The following is an 18,052-nucleotide window of genomic DNA, read 5'->3' as shown; positions in this document are numbered from 1 at the left end:
AAGCAGTTGGCACAGCCTAGGGTCCTCACAGTACTGCAGGTGCTGCTTGGTCTCTTCCATGTACGTGCCTCAGCAGAAGGCCAGAGCTGCGATCCTAAACCTCAGCCAAGGAGCGGGACTCCGGTCGGACATTCAGCTACCTGTCACCTAGCAAACTGCAAGCATGCGCCCAGGGAATGAGAAACTCATCGCGCCTTACTACAGCCAGCTGTCTCAGAGTTGTTCTGGAGCAACATCTCTAGTTGACATCGTGGGCTGAAACTGTCACCTCTTCTCCATGTGTGTCTGTCCCTCCCCCCAAAAAAACCCCATGTTGCTTCCTGGATAGCTAGGCTAAAAATAACACTCTGTGAAAACACTTTGGGAACTTTCTTTGCTCTGCTTTTACCCAGAGGCTGCTCTCCTTGCCACGTTTTGGATGCCAGACACTCTGTCCGGAGTTAAGCCACCTCAGCACTTTTGTGCTAGTCACAATCTTCCTCAGCCAGTTGCTGCAAAGAACCTGTCGTATAGGGAAAGTCGAGTGAATTTTCTTTCCTAGCTGCCTGCCACGTCCTACAGCGGGGAAAGCCTGACCCCAAATTCATGGTGTCGGGACAGGGACAAGGGAAAACTGCTGATAAGGCAGATCCCCGCGAAGTGCCCTTTCTCAGCCTGCAGGTGTCGGGAGACCCCAGGGGTGTCAGGAGACCCCAGGCTGGGTGGGTCCCATAACCAGCACGGTACAGCCCATCCATCTCTTTCTGGAGCCAGCACGCCCTGCCTTCTGCTGGGGGCTGAGGCGGCTCCCCCCTGCCTGGAGCTGCAGGAGCTGCGCCGCGCTCCTGCACAGCCGGCTGCCCGCCTGCCCTGGCGGGGGCCGCGCCCTGCACCCTCACAGCCCGCGCCCTGCACCCTCACAGCCCGCGCCCTGCACCCTCACAGCCCGCGCCCTGCAGCCTCACAGCCCGCGCCCCCGCACCCTCACAGCCCGCGCCCTGCACCCTCACAGCGCGCGCCCCTGCACCCTCACAGCCCGCGCCCTGCAGCCTCACAGCCCGCGCCCCTGCACCCTCACAGCCCGCGCCCCGCACCCTCACAGCCCGAGCCCTGCACCCTCACAGCCCGCGCCCTGCAGCCTCACAGCCCGCGCCCTGCACCCTCACAGCCCGAGCCCTGCACCCTCACAGCCCGCGCCCTGCACCCTCACAGCGCGCGCCCCTGCACCCTCACAGCCCGCGCCCTGCACCCTCACAGCCCGCGCCCCTGCACCCTCACAGCCCGCGCCCCCGCACCCTCACAGCCCGCGCCCTGCACCCTCACAGCCCGCGCCCTGCACCCTCACAGCCCGCGCCCTGCACCCTCACAGCCCGCGCCCCTGCACCCTCACAGCCCGCGCCCTGCACCCTCACAGCCCGCGCCCTGCACCCTCACAGCCCGCGCCCTGCACCCTCACAGCCCGCGCCCTGCACCCTCACAGCCCGCGCCCCCGCACCCTCACAGCCCGCGCCCTGCAGCCTCACAGCCCGCGCCCTGCACCCTCACAGCCCGCGCCCTGCACCCTCACAGCCCGCGCCCTGCGGCACTGCTCTGGCTGAAGTTTTTGGGCTTTCTGAAGGCATTTTTGGTCTGCTTGAGCTGTTTTGGCGTCCTGAAGTTTTTTAGCCTGCTGGAGCTTTTTTTGGCCTTTTGAAAGTGTTTTGGCCTCCTGAAGGTTTTTGGCTTGCAGAAGCTCTTTTGGCCTGCTGAAGGCTTCTGGCCTCCTAAAGCTTTTGGGGAAGGTTTTTTGGCGGCCTGAAGGTTTTTTGGCATCCTGAAGCCTTTTTGGCCTGCGGAAGCACTGGCAGTATTTCTCCAACATGCCCCTTCACGCTTTCCTCACCGAGCCGCTGCCGTGCCTCCTTCCCATTTCTGACAATACTTTTCCCCCACAAGCTTTCTTACACCCCTGCTAAGGCAAAGCAGGGCATTCGCTTCTCCCGGCTCAAGAGGAAACCTGCTGAGGCCTCTCAGCCCTTTTTGAACTGTCCCCCCGCGGGGGGGCACTCGCTGCTGGCCGGCCCCTCCCGCACCCCCCCCCCAGCTCGCAGTGGTACAGCCCGCTGCGGTGGCGGCCGAGCGTCACTGCGCGTGCGCCACCCGGAAGTAGTTGGCGGCAGCGCCCGGAAGCGGCCCCGGTCTGTTTCCGGCCGGACCCGCCGGGGCTGCACGCGCCTGCCGCGGCCCCCACCGAGCAGCTCATGGCCTTCAACTTCGGGGCGACGGCGGGCGCCGGGGCCACCAATCCGACCGGTGAGCGTGGGGGGTCCCGGGCGGGGGGGAACGAGCCGCCTTTTCCACCCGCCGCGGCCCGGGCTCGCTGCCCGCCGCCCCGCTCGTGAGGCGCGGCTCCTCGGCGGCGGCGGGGACCGGCCCCCCGGGCTCGGGGCTGCGCTCGGCGGGGCTTTGGCAGCGGCAGTCTGGGCACGCAGCAGCCCCTCAGTGTCCCCCGTGCAGCGAGGGGCCGAGCGCAGGGTGCGAGGTGCAGCCCCCGGTGCCGAGCACAGGGCACGGTCCCTGTCCCGGCCCTGCTGGCCACGCTGGCTCTGGCACAAGCCAGGCCGCTGCCGGCCACCCGGGCACGCCGCTGGCTCACGCCCAGCCGGCATCAGCCGCGCCCCCGGTCCCGTCCCGCCGGGCAGCTCCCCGGCCCCCGGCCCGCAGCGCGGCGTGGGGCTGCGGTGCCGCGAGCGCAGCGCTCCCAGCACGGAGCCCTGTTGAACCACATACAGCTGGCTTCGGCCCATCAGCCCGGCCTGGCCAGAGCCCTCAGCAGAGCCCCCTGCCCCCCAGCACATCAACACTCCCCCCCGGTTTGGTGTTGCCTGCAAACTGACGTGAGGGTGCACTCGATCCACTCATCCAGATTGTTGATAGAGTTGTCAGCGCTGGCCCTGATCCTGAGCCCTGGGGAACACCACCTGTGACCGGTCACCAGCTGGACATAACTCCGTTCCCTACCACTCCTTGGGCTCAGCCATCCAGGCAGCTTTTCACCCAGCACAGAGCACACCCATCCAAGCCATGAGCAGCCCGTTTCTCCAGGGCAATGCTGTGGGACACAGTGTCGGGGCTTTACTAAGGTTCACATACGCAACATGCACAGCCTTTCCCTCATCATCTTGTCACAGAAGGAGATCGGGTTCATCAGGCAGGACCTGCCTTCCATAAACCCATGCTGGTGTGCAGCCATCTCCTCTCACCTCTCGGTGAAGCCGGTGAGACGCGAGCTCCCCAGGTGTTTTCTCCCGCTTCTCTGCCGTCGGACACTGTCCCCACTGTACCAGCTGGGATTTCTCTGTTTGCTTTCTTTCTCCTGCACGATCAACTCCTCTGTAGTGGTGATGGGTCCATGGCAGTGAGGTGTCCAGGGCTTGGTCCTGCCAAAAGAAAAGTGTGTGTTGCTCTTGGGGCGCTTGTGATGTGGTGGTGCACAGTGGTGCATGGTTAATGCTGCCAGGTCACTTGGGTCATCACTTCTGATCGCAGCAGTGTTCCTGTTTGGATGCGGTGGTCTTGGAAGTTAAGTTTTGAGCAATGTAAACATGTTTAACTTGTAAAGGAAGAAAGGCTTTTTCCTTCTTACTTGTTTGCTGCAAGACAGGCAGTCCAGGTGAAATGTAAGCCAGAGCGTTCCTTACTCTCACTTAGTAAAATAATTCTTTGTTGCCTCTTAAGAGTACATGCTCTTCGACAGGGCTCATCTTCGCTGCAGTTAGCCTGGGCTATACTATGTGATCTTCAGCTCTGACTTGGCTGATTTAGATGCAGACTTTCTGGCCCCATCTTAAAGATAATCTTGCGCTGCTTGTGCACTGTTACAAGGTCTGTTGTGCTCGTTAGAAGGAATTCGGGGATCACACCACAGGACTTCTCGTCTGTCTGGTGTGAACCTGTTCGCAGCTACTCCAGGGGAGGGAATCGGGGAGCTGCTGTGTTAGCATTTTTCTTAGTGCTGAAAAACCTGGATGCATCAGGTAAGTCACCAGCAAGCGCTGGAGTGGACAGATTTTTGCAAATATAACTTGAATAAGTCCACGTAGGAGTATTTGACAGGTGTCGTGCCTCAGCTGCTGGAGTTGTATTTTGTGATTATTCTGCTGTTGCTGTTCATATGTGGGTATGCTGTTAGCATGAGGATAGGTTATTCTTGCCTTCCTGATAGCTTATGAAATAATTATGCTACTGTCCGTGACGCTAGCACAGATGCAGCTGTATCGAGCAGTCTTGGGGGGTTCAAGCTCACTCTTAAGGGGAATGTTGAATCACTTGGATATTTTCATGTATAGCTTTGAAATAAAACGGGAAAAACATTAGCTGTATCATATGCAGTATAGCTGAAAAATAACATGCTTACAGCAGTGATGTAGGGAGAGTGGGTTAAACAGAAAGCTTTTGACTGTTCTCCTTGTGTTCAATAAATAATGTTTAATGCCAGTTAATATCTTACTCTTGCTTTTAACTGTGTTTGTCTTGTCCGTGGTGATGGAAAAATATGTTCACTTTTCTTTCCTGAACCTACCTTTTACTCAGAACTAATGTTACCTTGCTCTTTTTCTGCTTCCCGCTTGTCAGGATTTGGTGGGCTTGAAACTACAAACTCCACTGCCAGTGGGTTTAATTTTGGGGGTTTCGGATTAACTGCTAATCCTGCAGTGAATTTTAATATTGGGAATTTCGGTGTTTCCACTACCTCAACTCCACCATTCAATTTTGGTAACAGTCTGGCAAGTGCAGGTAGATAATGCATAAATACTTGTTCTGTAATAAATGTTAATAGCAGGGGTCCAAGAATTACATTCTGAACTGCTAATCTGTGTTTAGTACTAACCTTCGTATCCAGTGAAGGCTGGAGGTGAAAGCTCTGAAGGTGGAATGGGTTTGAGAGCCATAGGCTTGTAGGGGGCTTTGCCTACTAAATTCTCCAGAAATAGCTATTAATGAAATATAACCATGTACCAAATACTCAGTCTCTGAAATGGAAATGAATTGCGGTAACCTACCAGCCTGACCCAGTCTAAAATTGAGCCTTGATTACCCAGCAAACGGCAACATCAATTCTCTGTTTGGATCCAGGTAATGACACACAATTGCCGAGCTGGCCCCTAACGCCACATTTTCCGACATGAGATTCTTGGACTACTGCAGTCATGTTTTTCATCTTCCCCTGTGTCTCCTCATTGGCCTTCTGTTGGCTGTCATGAATGCACTACACCTCAACAGTTTCTGTGGAGAAACAAATTTTATACGATCAGCACGAAATGAGCAGCCCTCACTGTGATTTCAGTTTCCTAAACGCTGTGCGGCACCCTGAGATAGCACGTGTCCCAGTGCTCGCTAAGAGACTCTCTGTGCTTCTGGGAGGCTCTTGGGCACGATGTCTGCGCTGGGTATTGCCTTAAGTTCATGGCCCCATGTGGATCCATCAGTTCTGAGCCATCAGCTGATACAATTCGAGTTAAATCTTTTCCATTTCGTATAAAAATGCAGAACTGCATGGATTTCTAATGCTGTTGCTCATGTAGAATTAGCCAGTTGGGGTCTTTTGCCGCTGCTCGTATAGGAATTCTATTCATTCCACAGTGTCATCGCTCCCTGTGTTAGCGTACTCTTCCCTGTTTTGTGCACTTGAGGTACCTGATTCTGGTTTTATTTGGTATGAACACTACTGGGCTGTATTTCTTTAGCTGAATTGGAACTACTCCATGAGAGAATTTGGATGCTTGATTTTATTCAGCAATTTGCACTCTCAGATCCTTTTTGATGGAAGGATGATTTAAATTTGCTGTGAGTACCAAGCTGCCTAAAAAGTGTGTCATCTGATGGTACTCCCCTAGGGTTTCTCACTTGCTGGTAGGACCAAAACTTGAACGTTACAGGGAACAATTTCTTCTATCCCCTTGCATTAAGATGTTTGCTGAATGAAAATAAAATGTGATTGCATGTCAGCTATGGTTTAACCTTTTTATTTTGTATGGACACAAGAGGATGGTAAGTGTAGTAGGTCTAAAGAGACATTTTGGGGGGTGGGGGCGTGTTAGCAGTGGCAGCATCTTTTTGACAAATCCTATGTATCAAGACTGTCTTTCTTCACTTGAATACAGTGTAAAAATGGCTTGAAACACAGACAGCTTGGTTTTCCAGGGCTAATCAGAAGTTCCCAGGCTGCACCTTGGGCCAATGGTCCGTTGTCACCACCATAGCAAAAAGATGGGGTGGTGGCATCCAGCACCTGACAGCTTGATGTTGGGGCCAGCAGTACTTGTCTTGGCACAGCCACCCTGAGTCGGGTGTCTCTTCTAAGGGGGCAAATGGGAACAGGGATCTCTTGGGGCTTTCTCTGGTACCGCGGAGTGCAGGCCCTCACTTAGGTCTTCTCCAGCTAGCCAGTGACTAGTTGTCCTGAAAACCTTTGGAAGGCTGATTGCTTTTGCATCTGTCTTCCTCTGATAGTGGTTGAACCTCAATATGAGATGTAATGGGAAGGATGATAAGGAACTAGGCTTAAAAAAAAAAAAAAGAAAAAAAGACCTTGTAGAATTTTACCTGTGTGTAGAAAGAAATTGTTGCTGTGACAGCATTCCCACGCAAACACAGCAATTGTCTGCACCCTGGCCTCAGGCTTCACTTGATTTGTTTCTGGTTTTGTTCTGAAGAGGTTAGGAATGTTTAAAAAGCTCACAAAACATCAGATCGTTCATTAAACACCTAGCAACAACATGGCCTAGAAGTATTCCCAAGAATTAATCTAAGTAATAATATTATTAGTTGTGTCTGTCACTAAGGAAAGCACATCCTGCTGGTAAAGGAACAGGACTTAACTGCTGCTTTTCTCTTTGCTTTCCTGACACACCAGAGATGTATTTGCTTTCTGATTCATGTTTCCTCCCCCATTTCCTTGGACAGTGAACTCGACACCCATGATCAATGTGAACTACATGCTTGTAACATAATACATCCATCCGTCAACATCTCTTCTCATAACACCCCTTGAAGCGTGCAGTTTATTGTTGTGTTATGCACAGCTGCCGCTCACAGCGTGCTGCCTGCCTGACTTGCAAACTTTGTTTGTTAGGTGCGTTTGGAGGATTCGGGACAACTGCCACCACTGCGGGACCAACGTTTAGTTTTTCGGCTCCCACCAATACAGGTACCAGCGGTAAGAGAGTACAAGCCTGAAAGTGTTTGCTTTAGAATGAACCTTGGGGCATCAGCCCTTCACAGTAATGTTTTGGATTGCACAGGTACTGTTCTCTTTTTCTCAATAATTATTTGCTTATTTCCCCAGGACTCTTTGGTGCTACCCAGAACAAAGGCTTTGGATTTGGTACTAGTTTTGGCACAGGAACTGGAACTGGCTTGGGTAGTGGTTTGGGAACTGGGCTAGGCTTTGGAAGCTTCGGTACCCAGCAGCAGCAGACCAGTAAGTATGGCCTTCTGTTGACTTACTCCCTTAGCAACAAAAACATGAATGCAACAGGCACATACGTAGTGAGACGGAAATGTATTATAAAAGGGGGCTGTTACAGTTAACCTCTGGATTTGATGGAACCTTCTCAGAAATGTGGCTTTTGAAATGCCTCAATGTGCAGCCCTCATCTTTTTCTTAAACTAGAGCTCGAGCAAGTTTCTGAGCTTCACCCGTGAGTTTCTGACAACATTTACCCCTTTGGTTTGGCAGTGGTGGGAAGAGTAGTTATAGCATTGATGTTGGCAGTCATGGCATTACTAGAAAGGGGAGGAAAACGGTGTTGAGTTTAAGTGAGTTGGATAATGACCATTTATCTTCTAACTCAGCATTCGGGAACTTCTGTTGCCGATGAAGATTGGGTGTAAAAAGACACTTTAAAAAGGTTATCTGGTTTGGGTTTATTTATTTATTCTGTGCATTTGTTCGCTTCTCAAAATGTGAAAAGAAGTGATGCCAATGATAGGCAGATGGTCTGTGTTAGCAAGCAAGTCTGTCATGGGTAAAGGAGTTAATTTGTTTTTCTTCATCCAACACAGCATTAGGAGGCGGCTTGTTCAGCCAGCCTGCTCAGACACCTGCCCAGTCGAACCAGCTCATCAATACAGCCAGCGCCCTCTCGGCTCCAACACTCTTGGGAGATGAGAGAGATGCTATTTTGGCAAAATGGAACCAGCTTCAGGCCTTCTGGGGAACAGGCAAAGGGTACTTCAACAATAACATTGCTCCGGTGGAGTTCACACAGGAAAACCCCTTTTGCCGGTTTAAGGTATGGAATTGTTCATCTGCCCACAAACAGCTCTGAAGCAGTTACTCTGCTTGCTGAGTGTCTGCTGTCTTAGGAGCGTTCACATCAGATTTTGTTACTGTTAAGAGTATTCTGCAACGGTATTTTTCCAGGTAATGTACACGATTCTGTTACGTGCTCATTAAAAGGTTTGAAGGTTTATAGATGCTGGAAATCCGGGTGGTGTTGAGGTACTAGATAACAAGTACATATGTGGATTCTGAAACTAATGTTCTTCTATGACAGCATTCAGATTAGTGTGTGTGTCTAGTTTGAGCCAGATCTCTGGAAATGAATTTTCATGTGCATTTGTTTAGGTTACAGTATTACAAAAACTGTTTCAAGTACCCTTCACATCTGAAAGAAACTCTTTAACGTGTGGGTAAGAACTTCAGGGACTTTGTTGCTTTGTCTACATTAGAAAAACCCTCCGTGAACCTGGCCCATGCATGCCGGTTTAAATACACCAGCCTTTGGATTTCTTCTGCCTTTATCCTTGCCAGTGCTAAAGCTGACTCCGTTCCTTGTCTGATATCATCAGCAGTTCCAGATCTTGCTTCTCCTGTCAACAAAGAACATGTAGGTCTTCAGGCACTGCAGATCTCTTGCCCGCTGACTTTCTTGCTAAGCTTCAGACTTGTCAGTGGATTTGGGTCAGGCACGGCCATACCCTCCTTTCCCGAGCTGATTCTTTGAAGTGCAAGCTTTCTAACCTGAATGTAGGTTAATATTTAAATAAGACTAGTTTTGATTGTGTGTATCATGACACTTTTATAAAATATTTGCAGAAAACGAGTGCCTGCATAGCAAATGTTTGGCTTCCGTTGTATTACCTTTTTTAGGTGTTACCTTGAATATTTAATTGGTAAAGCACCTGCAGGCTTACTTGCTTCTAAGTTGTTGTTGCCTGAAAGGGCTTTAGAGTTTTCTGGGCTTTGAAAAATTGCGAAGTATAAGTTGTGTGATGCAAAATTGGTTATTTTGAAGAGTTTCAGTTTTTCTTTCAAGTTACACAGTGCCACATACTAGGTTTACTTTTGGCCCTATGGCTTGAGCATTACTAATGCCATTATGAATTCCCGTACCTTAAGTGAAGGACTGAAAAGTTCCATGTGTGCTGGCAATGGCATATGCCTAAGAAAAATAGCAGACAAGTTGGTAGCACAGGTATCAGAGCGAAGCGTCATGTGGTAGTTGGGTTTATCGCCTCTGTAAGCATCAGATACCCGATAAGAGTGAAGCATTACTCGAAGGGTGTCACAGGGGTTCAAGGAATCCACTTGTATGCAGCTCCAGCTCTAGAACAAACGAGAAGCATGCAGCTCTTGACTAAGAAGAGTGTGCCTCTGAGGTGTGTGATGCAGGCAGTCATTTGAAGGACCGCAACAAAGTAAAAAAATCTGTTACGGTTTGAAAATGCTTAATTGTATAAAATGTGAAAGATAGATTATTTTTTTTTTAAACAAATAGCAGAGGAGTCACGTATGTGTGGTCTTACTACCAGTTTGCACATAATGAGATTTAGTCTTCCGTGTGCTGGCCGGTGTTTCCCCACAGTATGGGCCTTTCACAACGATGAAAGGCGTGTGCTTAAACCCAGATTCTTCCTCAGCTGTCACCGTTGTGCTCCCTGGCAGGACGGCCCAACGGAAGGAGGCCGATTCTGCGAGGCTCACCATGGCAGGGAATTACTCTCTGCTGACAAAGACCAGGCTCTTGGGCACATCCCCAGCCCGTTTCTTTCTTCAGCTGTACTTACACAAGGGAAAAGGTACAGGTCACCCACCCACCCACATGCCTTAAAAAGCACCTGCTGGCCAGCCGTTTCGCCAGGGATACGTCCACTGACAGTTCATAGGCAAGATGAGATGAAAACAGCCGCTCTGCTTTTGCTTATAATGAGTTAACCGTTTAGATCTTTCTTACAAGTCACACGGAGTTTACACTGGAGCTGGCAGGGTTTGTTCCTGTATTAGATCATGATGTTGAATTAAACATCTTGAACTTACTATAGCTTTATCACAGCAAGGATAAAGATAACATTAAACTTTATAAGCAATCGTACAAGAAAATCCGTGACCCTTGATAACAGGAGGGAAATTGGCTGTCCTGAATTCTTGTGTGAGAACCTCACCTGATGCATGTCTTAGCTAGTAGAAATACTCCATGTCCCATGTTTTGACTTGTACTTCCAAGAAAACCGTCCAGATCTACAGTAGGAAAATGCTAAGAAATCCATAAAGATTTATGGTTGGCTTATCTTTCAGTTAGGTTCTGTCGGTAACTTTTCATTCAGACACCTGGAAATAATGTTGTAAAACTCTTCTGGAACTCTGGTAATTTTTCTGTATTTATGTCTGGTCCTCTGGTTCCTTTTGCAACTTAGGAACAGTGTGACTTTGTACACTGTTCCCGATGGATATCAGCTCCGAAGCAGCATAAATCCCCTACTGAGTCAGCATCTCCCAGTCCATAGCTTTTCTTGGTTTGAGATGGGGAATGGATACTTAACGAACCTTTTGTAAAAGTCTGAACTGTTTCAAAAGCTACTGTACTGGTGGCCTTTTGAGAGAATATTTTTAAAGGGGGACTGATTTTATGTGTCTGCATCTCAGACTATGTTGTAACTTAATGTTGAACCCGTTGCTCTAAAAATGGAGGGGATTAGCCCCTCCCCTTCAGGCCACATAGATATGCTTTTGCTAAGTAATAGATCCCCGGTTTTTGTTTGTTCATTTGCAGGCTGTGGGTTACAGTTTAATGCCCAACAACAAAGATGAAGATGGCCTCGTGGTCTTGGTCTTTAACAGAAAAGAAATAGATATTCGAAGCCAGCAGCAGCAGCTTGTAGAATCGCTACACAAAATTCTGGGAGGAAACCAGACCCTCACTGTCAACGTAGAAGGTGTTAAAACGATGCCGGATGACCAGTATGTGAACTTTATGCGGTTTTGCCTTTCTATCTGGTATTGCATGTTGGCGCTTGCTCTACTCTTGTCTCCCTTTCTCCTTGATTTTAGATCTGTTCCTCCCGAGTTTGATTTCGTGTCTTGTTCCTTCCTGTTGCTTTTTCTTAAGGCGTTAAGTCCCGTATCTTTCCTGTGTATATTCCTTGCTTTTGGTGGAGTGCACAGCTGAGGACCTCAGCTCAGGTCAGGAAATGGGCTTCTCCAGACCCTGCTTAGCTGCAAAAATTGGAGATGAGGAAGTTAGCCATGAGGGTGGGATACATACTTCATATTTTAGGAGCAATGAGGTATTCCTCACTTGGTCATGCATAAAGTGGAAGAGCGCTGGGGTGTACGGTAACAGTGTCTTTGCAGTGTCCCATTTCAGACGGTTGTTTCGGTGGGAAGGCTCTCCCACGGCTAGTTGAGCTGGCTCGTTCTCAGTGTGTTATGTCAGTGTGCTGTCTGCTTTGACTTTTCTGGGGGCCTCAGGCTAGTCTGCCTGAAGTACTTCAGCACGCTGACATTCTGCTTCTTTCTTTCCCGCAGTTTTTTCATTCTGTTTTAAAGCCCAAGGTTTTAGGTTATTCTTAATGTGGTACTAGTATCACCGTATAATATGGTTGTTAAAACTGGGGGTGGGGTGTGGAGAACGTAGTTTTGTAGGCTGTTTACAGCTTTTCCCTTTCTGCCTTGTTGTGTTAAACCCTGCCTTTACTGGTACTTACAACTCTGTTAGCTAAAGGAACTGAACAGTCAGTTGGGACAGGCAGTAACTTTGATTTAAGGTTGTTCTTTATTGTGTTTAGTTTCTATACCCTTGCTGACCTTTTTCTGACAATAAGCATCTTGTCTTGCTCAGGACAGAAGTGATCATTTACGTTGTGGAGCGCTCGCCCAACGGCACTTCGAGGAGAGTTCCTGCAACGACCCTCTACACCCACTTTGAACAAGCCAACATCAAATCGTCCCTGCAGCAGCTGGGGGTCAGCCTCTCCATGGCCAGGACAGAGCTTTCCCCGGCACAGGTCAAACAGCTCCTGCAGAACCCTCCTGCTGGTACGTGGGCTGGGGCTGCGCAGGGGCACAGTTGGGCCTTTGCTGGGGCTTTTTTGGGTGGCAGGGGGAAAAAAGTGGGTGTCAGCCCACTGGAAGACACCTTTTAAAACTACAAGAGTTCCCAAGGCACTCTGATAGGCTGACGTAGTGATGTAATTACAGCCGGCTTTCCCACTGAAGTGCAGTGTAGTCTACCAAGACAGTTATGATTTATCAGTAATATGACAGACAACACTAAACTATATAATTTGGCCATCATCAATCACTTCAACTGGCCCAATTTAAAAAAAAAAGTGAAATATCAGAATAATCATGTCCTATACTCACTTCCTAGTTTTCAGAGGGGTCGCTTAGCCTATGTGGCCGCAGGCAGTACGTATACAGCTTTGTTTCAGAGTAGTTAAGTGCTGTTCATTCCATTTCGTAGGATAATGGTAGCTTATTCTCTGTGTCCGTACAGTATCCCACGCAGTACTTGCAGTGAACATCCTGCAGTGGGTCAGGGAAAGCAGCCTGTGGTTTCCAGCAGACAGTATGTAGCACATTTCAAGAAGACCATTTAAAGACACAGCAGAAGTTACAGTATCTGGATTGCAAAAAGAACTCAGCCTGCTGTTGCAGAAAAGTCAGAGGCAAGCAGCGGTGTTTTCCAGCCACCGCAGCACTGGGGAGAAGTAGTTGCTCTGTGCACGAGCAAGTTGGCTTGCTCTAGTACTGGAGGTGTATTGCAAGGCCTGTGTAACGATGGTTGGGTGCAGCTTGTTAGTCCGTGACTGAGAAGGCAACTGAGCTTGCAGGCTGGCTAACCTAGCGGTCGGGTGTGCAAGAAGAGGTGTCAGCGCTGAGCACTAGAGCAGCAGTCACACCCCGAGATGAGTTTTGGTATGAAGACAATAGCTGTTATGAGGAATGACCTGGAGTTGCTGGGCAGCGAAGAACGTTGTGGTAGCTGACTGTCCTGGTCTCCTTTTTAAGCTGGCCTGAAATGTCAAATTACCAGCACTTTTTTCTTTTTGACATGTGTGTCTCTGGTCAGAAAGTCGATTGCTTCCCATTCTTTCCTCGCAGACGTAGGTATGTGCATTTAAGACGTAGGTATGTGCATTTAAGATTTGCAGTAAGGTTTGGAGAGTATAACAACTTGCATGAAGCTGATGTATGTGTACAATTAGACTGCTTTAATTTTATGTCATTACCTGATGAAGCAGTTCACAGCAAAACAAGCAACTGTTCTGTCAACAGATGAAATCCTTAGACAAATCTTGTTAGGAAGGATAATAATGTCTACTGGGATTATTTTGCTGACTTTTGTACCAACTTTGGTTTGGTGCTTTGATCACTTAATTATTGACTTTTTACGGGTTTTTTTATACAATAAGCAACCTGAAGAGGAGAGATGATGCGAGTGTAGCAGACAGTGGAAACAGTAGGAATTCTTCGCCTTGAAGAATGGATTGTCAAATTTGATCACCAGTGGGTTGTTCCTTTCCCATGCTTCCAAACCAGCAGAAGTGCATGACAGCCTTTTGGACTGAACTTACTGTGCCATAGTCCAGGAACAAGACTTTTAAGAACTACCTGTGTTTAATTAACCTTAATTTGAGTAACAGTCATTCAGGTTAGCATAGTTCATAAGTTCTGTGTATTTCCTAGTATTTTTCCTGCTTAACAGTTGTGAGATGTGATCTTGATTCAGATCTAGGCATACTAGAAACTCACTGTTTTGTTTTGTGGTTTTTTTTTTAAGGTGTTGATCCTATTATATGGGAACAAGCTAAAGTCGATAATCCTGATCCTGACAAGTAAGTCTAACAGTGTCCAAGTATTACATAAAGAACTGGAAAGGGGAGAAATATACAATATTGTGTAATACCCTTCAGGTAACTTGTAAGAAACTTATTAGAGAATAACTTTGTCAAGTGCTGATCTCATTTGAAGCAGTGAGGATTACTAGGAATGCTTGTCTAATCCCTTTACCCATTTAGGCACTTAAGGGTTGTCAGGATCAAGAGCTTTACTTTCTTGCATTACTTGGAGTTGTGGTGTACTCCATCATGGGGACCAGCTTTTGTGACTTTTTGCAGCTGTTATGGTTGTTTCTCTTTATTCCTGCAAGTGGAAGCAATTTACCCTTGTACCCTCCAGTGGCTACAGATCACTTAGGCTGATTTTTTTTTTGTGGAAAAAACAAACAAACAAACAAAAAACCCCGGGTTGTTAGGAATAGCGAGGACTCTAGAGCTTAGAAAAACAAGATATGTTTATGTGTTACCTTAATTTATAATAGGCCAAGATTATCCGTAACTTTATATAAGATTATATTCATAATTATTAATCCCTACCACCTGTCTAATATAAAAATGCGTTGTAAGAAATATTTGTATTCTTGTAGGCTTATTCCTGTGCCAATGGTGGGTTTCAAGGAACTGTTAAGAAGATTGAAGGTCCAAGATCAGATGACCAAACAGCATCAAACTCGATTAGATGTAAGGTGTCTCATCTCTGTCGTGACTGCTTGCTGTTGATGATGGATGTGCTATTAAATGAGCCTCCCCCCTTGCCTCCTGTGTGTTGAAAACTGGAACCATGTGCATGGGCCTGTGACTCCTTATCACTATTTCTTAATATATTCCGTAATTATATCATTTGAGGAGAAACTGAGCAGTGTGGTTTAGCTTTGTTTTTTTTCGGGTTCAAGCTTGCTGTGTTGTTACAGGCCAAGTCAAACCAGCTGAATTAAGTCGCAGTGGTGTGGATGCTGATTTGGGCACCCAGTTTTCTGATGCCTTCTGAAAATCCCAGTTGCATGTGAAAATAAATAGAAACCAGAACAGTAGAGGTCTAGCAAAAAGCTTTCTGAAAGCATCTTTGGTGAGGATGCTAAGTTGCTGGACCGAGTGTTGTTTTGAAACCATCAGGACTAATGTTTTCTGTTATCAGAAACTCTTGCGACTTCCAACTGACTCCATCTCCTCTGCAGATCATATCAGAAGATATCAGCGAGCTACAGAAGAACCAAACGACAACTATGGCAAAAATTGCACAGTACAAAAGGAAACTGATGGCGCTTTCTCACAGAACATTACAGGTAACACGGATAGTGTAAATAACTCGTTCTGATGCACAGCCTTGTGCCAGAAGACAAACTGAGGAGGAGGGGTTAGGATGACCCATGTGATCTTGTGTGGCCAGTGTTGAAAATTAAATTAGAAGTTTATTTAAATGGTATTAGTAACAGGCAGAGCTGGCAGAGAAAGCTTCAGGTGTGCAGCATGTCCTACCATTTTGGGAACCTTCTCTCTCACTTACTCGGAAGCCATGGGAGTGCCTTAAGGTCTTGGAGCAGCAGACTAAATGACAGAACAAATCTGATGAGAGACATGCTGGAGGAAGGGCAAAAAGACATATGGATGGGCTAGTGAGGAAAGAGATGGGCAAAGTCTTCTCTAACGAACCTCAAAGGCTTCTTTTGTAGGTGTTGATAAAGCAGGAGATCCAAAGGAAGAGCGGTTATGCCATTCAAGCAGATGAAGAGCAGCTTCGTGTACAGTTAGATACAATTCAGTGTGAACTTAATGCACCTACACAGTTCAAGGTGAGTTGTTAATAGAACTTTGCCAACAACTGTTTCTTCCTCGCAAAAGAACGTAAGTTTTCTAAACTGTGCATATGTATTTATTGTGAAAAGCTTTCAGAAGTCCAGCGGTGTTACTAGGCTGTAGCATCATGCTGTTTGCTGCATGACTGATAGGTATTTAAGTATTTTTGAGTTCTTCGAAATATTGGAGTTTCTTGCCCTTTGCATGTCATTGAAAAAAAATAAAAAATGGAAAGAATGGCAGTGCTTCCTGCCCTGGTGACTTGAGGAGTGTTACATGCTGGAGCTCTGACAGATGTAAATGAGTTACATTTGATTTAAGCCTGTTTCTCTTCCCAGGGCAGACTGAATGAGCTCATGTCCCAAATCAGGATGCAAAACCACTTTGGAGCGGTGCGGGCGGAAGAGCGCTATTACATAGATGCAGACCTCTTAAGGGAAATCAAGCAAGTAAGTATTACTGGGTAGAATCCTGGGATACTCTTTGAACTTCAAAATTAAAGCCAGCTATGCTTGCTGGGAGATGTATGTAGAATGTCATGTTTTTGTAATTGATGCCGAAGTAGTTTTTGTTGTTCTCAGTGACCATGCCTCAGTGTTGTACAAAACCACTCTATGCAGTTTATGCTACAAGTGCAGAAAATGCTGGTTTTCCATCTTCCAAAGACATTATGCCTGGCTTTTCAATGTGCCAAGGCCACCAGCCGTGGCACTTGTAAGAGATGTTACTTAAAATCTGTCAAGCGACCTATGCTCATGCCAGTTTTTAAACTATCCATCTACAGCATCTGAAGCAGCAGCAAGAAGGTCTGAGTCACCTAATTAGCATTATAAAAGATGACTTGGAGGACATCAAACTTATAGAACATGGGCTGAATGAGAGCATTCCCATCAGAGGAGGAGTCTTCAGTTGACGTGGTGAATGCTCTGGGCTCACACAGAACATGTCAATTGAGTTCATGGTTCACCTTCCAAGGCTAAAACTGTTGAGGTAAAATAAAACACGTATCTTCTAGGAGCAATGGTATTTTGGCTGTTATCTTTAGAATTAGCAAAGCCTCTTCTAAGCTTTTGAACTTGACCTTTGGAAGGTTTATATTATATTTTATAAAGCTGTATATGCTTTAATAAAAGAAGGAAAACTGAATCTGTTCAGATACTGGTTTACTATAAAACTATATGTACTATTGTACATTTTTTTCTTTTTTTTTCCCTTCCTTTTTTTACGACAGCATTGTCCTAGAAATGCAGTGCTGAGGGAACTGTTCCACTTGTGACTTGGTTTGTGGAAAGCTTAGCCTGCTTCCATGTTTTTGTCAAAACAATCAAGCAACATTATTATGTAAACAGCTAACTTAAATCGTTGCAGATATGTATGTTGCTGTAACTATGTCAGTCTTTGCAACATCAGTAGTTTACTGGCGCAAGCTGCTGGGAAGTTTCTGTTTCCAGTTTCTGTCCTTCCTTTGGACTGCAAGGATCTAAAGGTTTTTACCACTTTATGTATGTGAATTATACAAAGCTTTGCTGCCCCTTATAAGTAACAACAGAATGCCTAGACCATTGTCTTCTGCCTTTTTTTAATTGCCGGAAAGTAATAAATTCAGTCTGACTTTGTAATAACTTGTGCATGGTGTTGGCTCTTTCTTTCTCAGTTATATCAGCAAAGCAGTGAAGCTGCTAACAACTCCAGGGTCTGCACTTCACTCTCCTCCAGGCACTGCAGGCAGGGAATGGGCTATGACAACCAATGCCCCAGAGCCGCGTGGCAGCCTCGGTCCCCAAACTAAAACACAAGGTCATGTCCCTTTGATCCTACCTGGTACCAAGTACTGCAGAGCTGGTAGGTGCTATGTGGAGAAACATTTCCCCACCCCAAGTTGCCTTTTTTCCTCATTACAAAAGTCACTGAAAATGACTGGAAGAAAAATTTGCTGCAGTAGGAGGTTGTACAGCAGAAACAACTCAAACACAATAGAGGCAGAATCATTTTGTTCATTAGCCACAAAAAAAAAAAAAATATTTCTGATCATAAAATTTGGAAGATAGAAAAATAGAAATGCAACCGCAGCATGCTGGAGCCTGTATTGTGCATTTGAGAGAGTAGTTTTGGAAGCATGATTCCTCCATTACAGTTGAAAAAAAGCATATGTGGAACTCTCATAAAGGGGGAA

General features: G+C 47.0%; 1 protein-coding gene across 4 annotated transcripts; it reads left to right on the top strand.

The window, feature by feature from the left end:
- The first annotated feature begins 2,123 nt into the window (after positions 1-2,123).
- NUP54 (nucleoporin 54) lies at positions 2,124-17,501 on the top strand. 4 transcript variants are annotated; one of them, XM_056354804.1, is made up of 13 exons: positions 2,143-2,271; positions 4,594-4,755; positions 7,094-7,177; positions 7,307-7,441; positions 8,026-8,255; positions 11,016-11,203; positions 12,084-12,280; positions 14,028-14,082; positions 14,673-14,766; positions 15,261-15,368; positions 15,756-15,875; positions 16,218-16,328; positions 16,664-17,501. In XM_056354804.1, the coding sequence occupies exons 1-13, from the start codon at positions 2,220-2,222 to the stop codon at positions 16,790-16,792; spliced, it is 1,665 nt and encodes a 554-aa protein (XP_056210779.1). In that variant the 5' UTR covers positions 2,143-2,219; the 3' UTR covers positions 16,793-17,501. The 4 variants fall into 4 exon arrangements, 3 of the variants coding, with proteins under 3 accessions (XP_056210769.1, XP_056210760.1, XP_056210779.1); XM_056354794.1 differs by lacking the exon at positions 4,594-4,755 and having other exon boundaries at positions 2,124-2,271; positions 7,094-7,168; XM_056354785.1 differs by lacking the exon at positions 4,594-4,755 and having other exon boundaries at positions 2,124-2,271.
- The last annotated feature ends 551 nt before the right edge of the window (positions 17,502-18,052 follow it).

The sequence above is a fragment of the Falco biarmicus genome, chromosome 1 (assembly GCF_023638135.1).
Source record: "Falco biarmicus isolate bFalBia1 chromosome 1, bFalBia1.pri, whole genome shotgun sequence".
Taxonomy (NCBI): domain Eukaryota; kingdom Metazoa; phylum Chordata; class Aves; order Falconiformes; family Falconidae; genus Falco; species Falco biarmicus.
The sequence above is the reverse complement of the archived record's forward strand: the minus strand, read 5'-3'. Positions and strand labels throughout refer to the sequence as shown.

Coding starts and splice junctions, on each gene's coding strand:
- NUP54 (XM_056354804.1), top strand. CDS start 2,220: ATGGCCTTCAACTTCGGGGCGACGGCGGGCGCCGGGGCCACCAATCCG. Junction 14,767..15,260: donor AGCATCAAACTCGATTAGAT/GTAAGGTGTCTC, acceptor TCTCCTCTGCAG/ATCATATCAGAAGATATCAG. Junction 15,876..16,217: donor ATGCACCTACACAGTTCAAG/GTGAGTTGTTAA, acceptor TTCTCTTCCCAG/GGCAGACTGAATGAGCTCAT.